The following is an 11,310-nucleotide window of genomic DNA, read 5'->3' as shown; positions in this document are numbered from 1 at the left end:
AGTAAAAGCTTGATTGGGATTAGAGGTAAACTATGCAGGACAATAGCCCTCCCGAATCGGGTCTGGGCACCCCTGTTTTAAAAGAAGCTGATTGTGCTTATTTATTTGATGAAAAATGCAGTAAAAATTGTGAAAAGGTATTAGAGGTTTAAATAACTGTTTACTTTTTGAATTTAGCTTCAATTTTAAGTGTTTTCAGTGATTCAAGCTGAATTTATTTTCATTATTCTAGTCTTCAGCGTCACATGATCCTTCACAAATCATAGTAATATGATGATTTGCTGTTCCATTATGATGATGATTATGATGTATTATTAAATGTCATGTCAGCCACAAAGGCTTTTTTCAAATATACAATTGAAAACAACAAACAAATGAATACATGATAAAAATTCATACATTTTTCCTGGTGTCACTTTGCTAAAAAATGCAGTTCTATTATGATCAGTTATTATTAGTACATGTAAAAAGGGATTCTTACAGTTTTCAGCGATGACAACTTTTTAGGCTTGCTTCATGGTATTGTGTTTATAGGATTCTTTGTTTGAAAATAAATACATAAAATAATAGCTTTTATTTGCAATCATTTATAATGTCAAAAATATATTGGAAATAAAAACAGATTTTGAATATTAGTTTAATTATTGTCATCCAAAACCTTTTTGGCATGAAATGACAATTATTAAAAACAACAGAGTTAGATATGTTTATAAGCATTTTTACTGAACACATTATCAATATTTTTACTTGAAGATGAGAATATTTAGATATAAAACTATATAAAACATTATTTTAAAAATAAAATTCAATAAAAAACAATATTTTTATTTGAAACCTTAAAAAATAGTCACAAGACCTGAACAGAATAGAACAAATATTAACATTTTGAGATGACATTTTATAAATTTTTGAGATTTAACTTGGAATCTTATAATTTAAACTGTCCTTACTTTTTTTCTGATTTGGGGTTGTATATATTGCCAATAAAAACTATTATTTTGTATGTTAGATTACTGTCATCTAAAGCATTTTTGCATGACAATTATTCAGAACAAAAAATGTAAAAAATGTTATATACATTTTTACCCAAGACATTTTTATATTTTACACTTGAAAATAATATTTAGTTATGAACCTAATTTTAATATCAAAATACCTAAATGACAATATTTTTATTCGAAACTTTAAAAAAAAAAAGTCACAAGAGTTGAACAGAATTAAACAAATATTAACATTTTACTAAATCCCATCTTGACTAATAAATCCAGTTAATCTAGAGAAACTAAGATTGTCAATAGTACATTAATGCATTTAAATGTGTAGTTTGACTGTATACAATCCAAAAATAAATATACAAGACACAAAAATTCAACAATACAGAATGTGTATGGCATAAAGATGTCAATTTGAAATGCAACTTGGAATCTTGTAACTTAAACTGTACTTTTCTGATTTGGGGTTGTATGTATTGCTAATAAAACTATTTTTTTGAATGTTAGATTACTGTCATCTAAGCACTTTTGAACAAAATGACAACTATTCAAAACAACAAAGTTTGAGATGTTTATTTACATTTTAGAGAACACATTATTAATATTTTTACTTAAAGAAGAGAATATTTATTTATAAACCTAATTTTAATATAAATAAACTCTAAATGACAATTTTTTATTTGAAACTTAAAAAAAAAAGTCACAGAACTGAAGAGAATAGAACAAATATTAATATTTTACTAAATCCCATGACCAGGGTCAGACAGACTGCTGACATTTTTTTGTCATTTCTGTGTAAAAAGAAATGCAGATTTATATTAAAGGATTTTTTGAGTATCATAATTAAAAACCTAATATATGAAATAAAAAAAAACTTACTTTTTATCTGTTATTTAATGTTTACAATGCAAATCCAAGTACATCCACTAATTTAAATAATAAAGCAAGTGTCTTATACAATATATCTACTAAATTGCAGAAAATATTACTTTGCAAACTGTATTGTAAATAAATCATATGAACATTTTCATATCAGTCAATAATATTACTAAAAATTATTTTAAAACTGAAAAAATATACATTTACACTAGTAAATAAATAGACCCAATGATGGGCTAAATATCTGTAGAAATCTTTCTGCATGCTCAATTCCATCTGGGCCTACCCATGACTAATAAATCCAGTTAATGCAGTACATCAATGTACTTACTGTTAATGTGTAGTCTGACTGTACAAAATTAAAATAATCTACATGGCATATGAATACAGAAAGTGTATGGCATAAACATAAACATGAGATGCAACTTGGAATCTTGTAACTTAATCTGTCCTTACTTTGTATCATCGGCCACCTCCACCTCAGCTGGGGCAGTTATGGGAGCGTTGGAGTGTCCCGCTGTGGGATCGTCTGTATTTACTTCTCCGTTGGTCGAGCTCATAACCTGTAGATTAATTTGAAGCAGCAGGGAATGTGTTTTTAATTCAGCCAGCAAAGATGAACACTATCTTAAAACCACAGTACACACCAAAGTTAATTTAATCTGTCATTGCATATTTAACACATCACGTAACTTTGGTTGAGGCTTAGTAACCCATTAAGGACACTTTTAATAATTAAACTGCTCAAAATCAGGTTGCTTAGCACCAACCAAAGAAGGCAAAGAAGAAAGGGGGAATGTGAGATGATGCACTGCTTGGTTAGATAATGGGAAGCTAACAGAAAATGAGCAAGTTTAGTTGGAATTCTTGGGACTAACATGTTTTTAAAAGAAACATTACACCCCTAAGGCCCTGATATACTTACATTGAACTTCTTTTTACTTTTTACATTGTTTAAAATTTGAATTTTAGTTCAGTGTTTCTACAATTTAAGCTAAAAATATTTATTTTGTGGAAAACAACGTTAATACCACAAAAATAAGAGAACGTTACCAAATCAAATTTTTGACGGTTTACAGAAGGTTCTTAGTGTAACCTTATTATTATGGTTATATAATCACCTGGTGCTTTATGATCAACCTTTATATAATAATAATTCTAATACGACTACTAATACAACGCCTACTACTAATACTACAACTACGAAAACTACAATTACTACGAAGACTACTTCTAATACTCTGACGACAACTAGTTCTACTACTACGACGACGACTACTAATAATACAACTATTACTACTACTAGTAATACTATGATAACTACTACTATGACGACTCCTATGACTAATACTACGATGACTACTGACTACTACTCATACTACGTTGTATACTACTACTAATACTATGCTGACTACTACAACTACGACAAATAATACTACTACTAATAATAATACTATGACAATCACTACTAATACTACTGCTAATATTACAACAAGTACAACTACTACAAATAATAATACTACTACGACTACTAATACTAATCATAATACTACGACGACAACTACTACAGCTCTGACTACTACAACTACAACTATGACTATGACAACAACTTTGTCTCGATTCAAGCCACCATGACGATGATGTCAGTCTGAAGCTTCCCCTGTCAAGCATTAATGCCGACACCCCATGTTCTCTAATTTTGATCTGTGCTCTTTTTAAAATAACTAATTTTAGTTTTTTTTAATAGCATATTTCTAAAATGTATGGAAGTTTTCAAATGTGCTAAAAATTGGTCTTTTACTTCTGTTAGGGCAACTTAAGATTAGGTTTGTCAAAAGTATTGGTACCAGTCAGTACTAACATTTTAAAAAAGGCCATTTCGCGATAACATTTGAGTGCTGTTGAGCACGTTCTTAAACACCACCCATGGTTTTTAACAGAAATGACTGGAAATGGCCGTGAAGGTAATTGGTTCACCACTCTTCACCGATGCTCACCGAGTGCAAACACAGATAAAGGGACACTGGACCTTAAGAATGTGCTCAAGACTGCTCAAATCTTAGCGGTAAATGGACGTTTTTAAATTTCAGTACCGATTGCTACCAAATACTTTTACTCAATACTTTAGTCAAGACTTGGTCCTATTTAAAAACGGGGCGACTGGTAATTCAAACTTCAAATGAGACTTCAAATGAGAAAATAGTTTTGAATAGATAGATAAATAGATAAAAATAGATAAAAAAATAATTAGAGAAATTTATGAAATGGAAAGAAAAACTTACTGCCTTAGACTCCAGATTAATATATTTGAAGCAAGATGGATCCCAATTTTTAGAATTATACAAAACTAACTTTAAACATACAACATAGATCTTGTTTCGTATATATTGTTTTAAAATAACACTATGCAAATGTCTTTTTTTTTGTCTTTTTTTCCCTTTTTTCTCTCCCCAATCTATTCAGTATCCTTATTGAATATTTCTGATGTATATTTGATTTTGTGTTATGTTCTAATAAAATAAAGACTTCAAAAATCATATCAGGGCCTTTAATAACTATATGTACACAAGCCAACATCCATTTGTCTTGTTTTGCTACTTGTATTCATCATTAGCTATATTCTCATACTGAAGTCACCAGATCCCAAGCCTAACCATCAGAAACGTGCAAGTAATGTGTGTTAGACAAGGGAGGGAGAGAGGAAAAGACCATATAAAAGTTCACAGCTGGAAAATGGACAGAGGAGCGTCTCAAGTGAAAGAAACAGAGAAAGGAAGAGATCAACACCAACAGCATGCAGTACTGCGCAAACAGCCAGTACCTGGACAGAGCCCCCCAGCCTATCGGCCGTGAGGTGCGACCCCAGGAGCTCCCTGTTGGTCACGGGAGTGGGCTGGGACTCACTTCCTTTAGGTTCTGGAGACTGGCATGACGGCAATGGAGGGAAGAGGATTTGGGAGGGTGGCAAAAGGCATAAGAGATGTGTTTTGAAAAGAGGTGAGGGTGTAAAGAAAAAAAGAACAGAACGAGTTTAAAAGAGGAGCGCCTTCCATGCACAAGCAGACTGCACTAGCTAACAGGATAGAGGTGGGAAAAAAGTGTAAGTGGAAAAAAAAACAACAAAAAAAAAAAGAGAGCACATGACATGCAGTGATGGAGAGGGAAGCTCAGCTTTTATCTTTCACAAACAAACAGCTAATTACATCACAAATTACAATATAATGTAATCCTAATTTATTTAAGGGACACTTCAGCATACTGAGAAAATGACAGATCTTGACACTTTCAAAAACTAGTCAGGCCACAGGAAGTTGTGTCGGATTTTTTTGATGAGTTAAACTAAAGAGCAGCCGCATACTGTTGACGTGGGTTCAAAGAGAATCGTGAAATACTAAGATAACCTTTCTCCAACACATAACCAGGGCTAGAGAGACTGTTTTTTGCTACTTCTGCACAGAATTGCCTAAAAATCTGCAGATTTATGTGAAATGATTTTGCGAATGTGGGTGCTGAAAACCTCACACACGAAACATAATTTTTAAGGTTTCCAATTAAAATCCAACTAGAAACACTTGTTTGGCAAACAAAGCTCTCTTGTACATCTACTACACATCAATACACATTTTTACTACTAAAATTCCATGACTTTTCCAAGAATTTTTTCTGAACTTTCAAGTACATTTTCATTACGTAATGTTTCATGTAAAGTCTACATATAAATGGTAAATAATAAGAAAAACAATGACTTTCAAATTCATCAAGCATATTACAGAACATGCAACCAACTATTGTGTTTAAACTTGTTTTTATATCCATGTAAAATTGATTTTGATAATGCTAAAACGGCATAAACAATGTGAGAGCAAGTTTTTGGCCAAAGACAGAAAAAAAGTCAAGACAACTAACGTATATTCAAGATGTCGCTGCACAATATATCGTTTCAGCATGAATATCGCAATGTGTGCAACCGCAATAGTTACATCGCAGAACATGCAATGTTGGGATTATAGTTTATAGACTATGGTTTAATATAGAGTTTAATCATAATAGAGTAAAAGTAAAAAAAAAAAAAGTTAAAAAATTAAAACGGCTTTTTTTCTAGCCAAAATAAAACAAATAAGACCATCTCCAGAAGAAAAAATATTATAAAACATACTGTGAAAATTTCCTTGCTCTGTTAAACATCAACTGGTAAATATTTAAAAAGAAAACAAAATTCAAAGGGGGGCTAATAATTCTGACTTCAACTGTTTAAATGGTCACTTTAAACTATTTTTAAAACATTGGATGGCATTCAGAGTAATTATATTACTTTTTATCACATATTATCTATAACAAAATTGCACAAAAAAGATATAAGGATTAAACAACAGCATCATTTACATCAAAAACAACATCATGAGCGTGTAAAGCCTAGTATCTCACCTGGTTTTTGGTCTGTGGTTGTGCTTTGTCTCTGTTGCTGGGCTGCAGTGGTGTGTCACTAGGCATGGGTCCTATTGGAGTCGGCTGTTCAAACACAGAGAGAACCCAACATTAGGGCTGTGGGATAGGGTATATGCAGAAGTATGCAAAAGGACTTGTAATTTTGCAGTAACCTGGGTCAAACGCTTCCGGTGAACTGCATGCAGTAACAAAATCTGCATGTTTAAGGTCTGTTTAATTTACAAATCAACGATCTTCACTGCCTGACTGATATACGATATAAATTGGGTCTCAGTCTCTACAAGAAGCACTGCATTAAATTACATTTCTCCTCGCCATGTCTTTAAAATATGAACATTTATTTTATCCCAGTATTTTCATAAAGTTCCTGCTGATCCTGATGGGCTTGTGTGTGTAAACGACTTTTTAAACTCGTTTTACGCGCCAACAACTAAATGAAAGCTGAAGTCTACTTAACGGATCATATTTTATTTACATTACAGTATCTATGCCATATAAATTTTTTAAAAAGTCACATGAACCATTCATCGGAAGTTAATCAGTATGGAAAGGAACACTAGCTGTGCATATACCCTATTAATTGAAATTTTATCAAAATCGTAATTTGAACATGCGTGATTTCTAAATCGCCTTACAGCATGAGTTATAATGCAGCAAGCCTTAACAGAGTACGAGAACAGGAAACTAAGCTTAATGACAAATAGCCTGCAAAAACAGGGATGATTAGATCAGCACAGGAGGACTTGGTGCCAAAAAAATGGGGTTAATTTGGATATAGAAAGGCTGATTTAATTTGTAAGACCTGTCAGTCACATATTGCATCTAAAAGTGTATGAAAAGCATGAGGTGCATCGCTTCCGTCAGCATTTACACAGCATTTTGCGCTCGCGGCCTGTCATTACTAGGTGACCATCAACCATTTTCTCAGGAAAAAGACAAACTAACAAAACATTCAAAACAAGATTTATTCATGAAGAAAAGGAAAAAGCACTGGGTGTTTGGGTGTTATGCGTTTGTCTGAGGTAATTAGCTGATCTGTCAGTTCTTGTTGCGTGACTCCTGGTACGTTTGTAGCAAAAAAAGTTTATATGTTTTCAACTAGTAGCCTGGAATACATGCCTGGAAGTAGCCTGGAGTAGTCGTCGTAGTATTCATCATCGTAGTATTAGTAGTAATAGTAGTGTTAGTATTAGTTGTCATAGTATTCATCATTGTATTATTATTATTAGTAGTAGTAGTATTAGTCAACTAGTGGTCATAGTCGTAGTAATAGTAGTCGTCTTTGTATTTGTAGTAATAGTAGTATTAGTAGTAGTTGTCGTAGTAGTCATTGTCGTAGTAGTTGTAGTAGTCATAATAGTATTAGTAGTAATAGTAGTACTTGTATTAGTCGACAGTAGTATTAGTAGTATTAGTAGTAATAGTAGTGTTAGTAGTTGTCGTAGCAGTTATCATCGTAGTAGTAGTAGTTGTAGTAGTCATAGTAGTGTTAGTAGTAGTTGTAGTTATTGTCATAGTAATAATAGTAGTAGTCGTCGTAGTATTAGTAGAAATAGTAGTATTAGTAGTAGTTGCCGTAGTAGTCACTGTCTTAGTAGTAGTCATAGTAGTATTAGTCGTCGTATTAGTAGTAATAGTAGTGTTAGTAGTAGTTGTCGTAGTATTAGTACTAGCAGTAGTCATCGTAGTATTAGCAGTAATAGTAGTAGTTATTGTTGTAGTATTAGTAGTAGTTGTAGTAGTCATAGTAGTATTAGTAGTAATGGTAGTATTAGTAGTAGTTGTCGTAGTAGTAATCGCCTAAATAGTACAAGTAGTAATAGTAGTAGTAGTTGTCGTAGTGGTCATCCTCGTAGTATTAGTAGTAGTCGACATAGTAATAGTAGTCGTCATAGTAGTCACAGTATTATTAGTAGTAGTTGTTGAAGTAGTTATTGTCGTAGTAGTAGTAGTAGTCTTCATAGTATAAGTAGTAGTATTAGTAATAGCTGTCGTAGTAGTTATCGTCATAGTATTATTATTATTACTAGTGTTAGTAGTAGTAGTCATAGTAGTAGTAGTTGTCAAAGTAGTAAACGTCGTAGTAGTAGTAGTAGTAGTAGTCATACCTCGGAAATAACAAACTTGTGTGCCCAAAAGACAAGATATGTGAACGGCCTATTTTACGGCAGCGTCACTAAGAGCGTATGATCTATACATGGCAAAAAAATCTGTGGACATTTAGTGAAGTACACGTGACCATTTCTGATATGTAGACAAGCAGAACATCGAAGTCTTTCTTGAGTTTGACGACACACCCACACACAGTAGTCTATTTTTTTGTTTTGCCATAGGTCTGTTCTAGAGACACTTTGTTAAACCTTTACTTGGTGATGTTAATTAGTTTTGCCTTATGTCTTTTTTAGAGACATGTTACAGGTTTTTAATAAAGATCTAATTGAATTTCTTTGGAAATATGTTTCAGATTCACACTGTAAAACATCTGTGCGTGTCAATATCGTGATTAAAACCGAAATCGCAAAGTTGTTCAAGAAAATCATGAGGTTTTTTTTTTGTTTTTTTTGCCTATATCGCACATCCCTACCCAACATTCATGTTTTGTGTGTATTAATCGCATACAAGTGGTAAATGGTAAGACATCCAAACAGACTTACCAGTGGCTTGCCGACCCAGTCATATTCATAGTCGAAAACATAGCCGTTTCTGTCGAAGAGGTCTGTAAAGAGTTTTCTCAAGTATTCATAATCCGGTCTTTCAAAGAAATCCAGTCTCCGCACGTAGCGTAGGTAGGTGGCCATTTCTTTTGAGAGAAATGTCAAATTAAGATCATGGACACACAAAAAAATAGGTATATGGCCATAAATTTATGTATATTTAAAAAAAAAAAAAAAAGGTTAGCTTACCAGGGAAACTCTCACAGAGCACTTCTATAGGGGTTGCCCTTTTGGTGTCTCCGATTTTCTGATATCGCTCCTTCAACGTGTCAGCCTTAATAAAAAAATAAAAAAACAGCACAGAACAAAAAGATAAGACAGGGTTTTTCTTACATAAAAGTATTACAAGGACACCACCTCCACCTTTTGACAAAAATCAGGTGAGTAGTCATGACTACCGACAGACCCCTGGTGATGCTCAAACACTGGTCATGCATTTATTTACTCTTAAAGTACACGTAAAATCAAAACCATATTGATTTTGTTAGCTCACATTGATAGTTTTGTGGTGAACAATACGTCTGTGCATGCCATTAAAATAAAAGTTTGCCCTTGCAATCTAAAATTGAAATCTAAAAATGCACTTCCTGTTAGTTTTCAGTTAAATTCTCAGATTAGGTAATGGGGCGTGGTTAACATACTTAAACTGTCAGTTTAAGTCAGTCACAGCTTCCGGTTCATGCAGACTTCAATGTTAGCCTTTTTTAAAATAAGATGTTTTACTTAATAAGATTAGCAATTTAAGGCAAAATGTATTTGTTTCAAGTAACAAAAATGTCATGATCAGCACATCACCTCAGCTTCATTTTGAGCCAGGAAAATCTATGTAAGAATATTTGAAAAATTAGATAGTTTTATATTGTAATAGCACTTTTTTACAGCCTTTTTCTGCATGTATTTCTGGAATATAACAATCTAGATTTCAAAAATAAATCTATACAGCGAAGGATGCAATGTTAAATTTGATTTTCCAAAAATACGATGCACACAAAAATTAAATGTCAACAATGGGTGTAGCATTTATTAATTGTATACAGCATGATTAAACATTCAGGAAAAGTGTTTTTATAAACAAATGTTTTAAAATCGTGATTAAAATCGAAATCGCATATTGTGTAACTGCACACATCAGCCAAAAGTGAGCGACCACAGCATTTACAGAATTCAATTTACTTTGAAAACACATTTGGCAAAAATTAATATGCTAGTACATTTAAATAACTTTTTTGACATAAAAGAATGTCTAATCTGTAATTTGATGCCTTTTGGAGATTTTTCTATCTTTCTTTGGCTTCTTTATGCACAATAATACATTTTTATCTGGGGTGCCCAAATTCTTTTTTTTTTTTTTTTTTTTTTTTTTACAGCAAATTAACCCAAAATCATGCTGCAAATACTAGACAAATTAAGAAAATCTGCAACAAAATCAGTTGTTTTAGGCCACAAAAAAATAGAAACAAGTCCTGTGAAATCCTGGAGGGACTGGCTCTGTTTCCATCCAAAGACGCTAATAAATCTCATGCGTAAAACTGTAATAAATCATTTGCAAATAAAATAGTCACTTATTCAAATATCAAAAACATATTATATTACTTGCGCCACAAAAGATGACAACAATTGAACATGCTGTGACTTTGAGGTGTAAGACCGCTCTTTAGAAGTGCAGAAAAGCAAAAAAAAAAAAAAAAAAAAAAAAAAAAAAAAAAATCTTATATATTTGTATTATGTACTATGTACTATGTGTATGCTAGATTTTATTCTGCAAATGTGTTTATCATAGTTTATATGAATTTAATAAACAAAAAGTTGTGCGCATACGCTTTTTTATGAGCATTTTCGAAATGTAGGGGCAGCTTAATGTGCATTAAAACAGCTAAATGTAAACATAGTCAAAGTTGGTTCTTTAAAAAAATTCTTTAAACCTAGAATGGTCTTTTCAGCACATGTGAATAAACAATCTAGTCTCATCAGTTTGAAAATTGACAAATGACATCTCCCAACATTAAGGCTGACTGCACAGAGTTTGTAGAATATAGATCCCACTCTGTTTGCAATACAGGACTGTATAATTGGCGTTGTGCAAATTTTGAGGTCTGCTGATAATGCCTCGGATGTAGCGGAGCTGTTGTTGAAAGAAATTAGGAAGCATTTCATTTTTTTGTTTCAACTGAGATTACTTTTACTTTTTGAATTTCCAAGAAGGACAGAAGTGTGTTGGTTATAATTTGCTTAAATCCACTTTGAGATTTTGTAAACGGGCTTTGGTGTGTAGTCATACA

At 32.4% G+C, this 11,310-nt stretch overlaps 1 protein-coding gene across 3 annotated transcripts in view; it reads right to left on the bottom strand.

Annotated features, from left to right (window-relative positions):
• The window catches only part of csnk1g2a (casein kinase 1, gamma 2a), a 39,869-nt gene that overhangs the window by 2,805 nt on the left and 25,754 nt on the right, over nt 1–11,310 (bottom strand). For 2 of the 3 annotated variants that reach the window (XM_005171207.6, NM_001024379.1), the window contains 4 exon segments: nt 9,221–9,305; nt 8,972–9,117; nt 6,297–6,380; nt 2,328–2,434 (listed from right to left, as the gene is read on the bottom strand). In XM_005171207.6, the coding sequence (XP_005171264.1) occupies nt 2,328–2,434; nt 6,297–6,380; nt 8,972–9,117; nt 9,221–9,305 (422 nt within the window). 3 annotated transcript variants of the gene reach the window in all.

The sequence above is a fragment of the Danio rerio genome, chromosome 2 (assembly GCF_049306965.1).
Source record: "Danio rerio strain Tuebingen ecotype United States chromosome 2, GRCz12tu, whole genome shotgun sequence".
Lineage (NCBI taxonomy): Eukaryota > Metazoa > Chordata > Actinopteri > Cypriniformes > Danionidae > Danio > Danio rerio.
The sequence above is the reverse complement of the archived record's forward strand: the minus strand, read 5'-3'. Positions and strand labels throughout refer to the sequence as shown.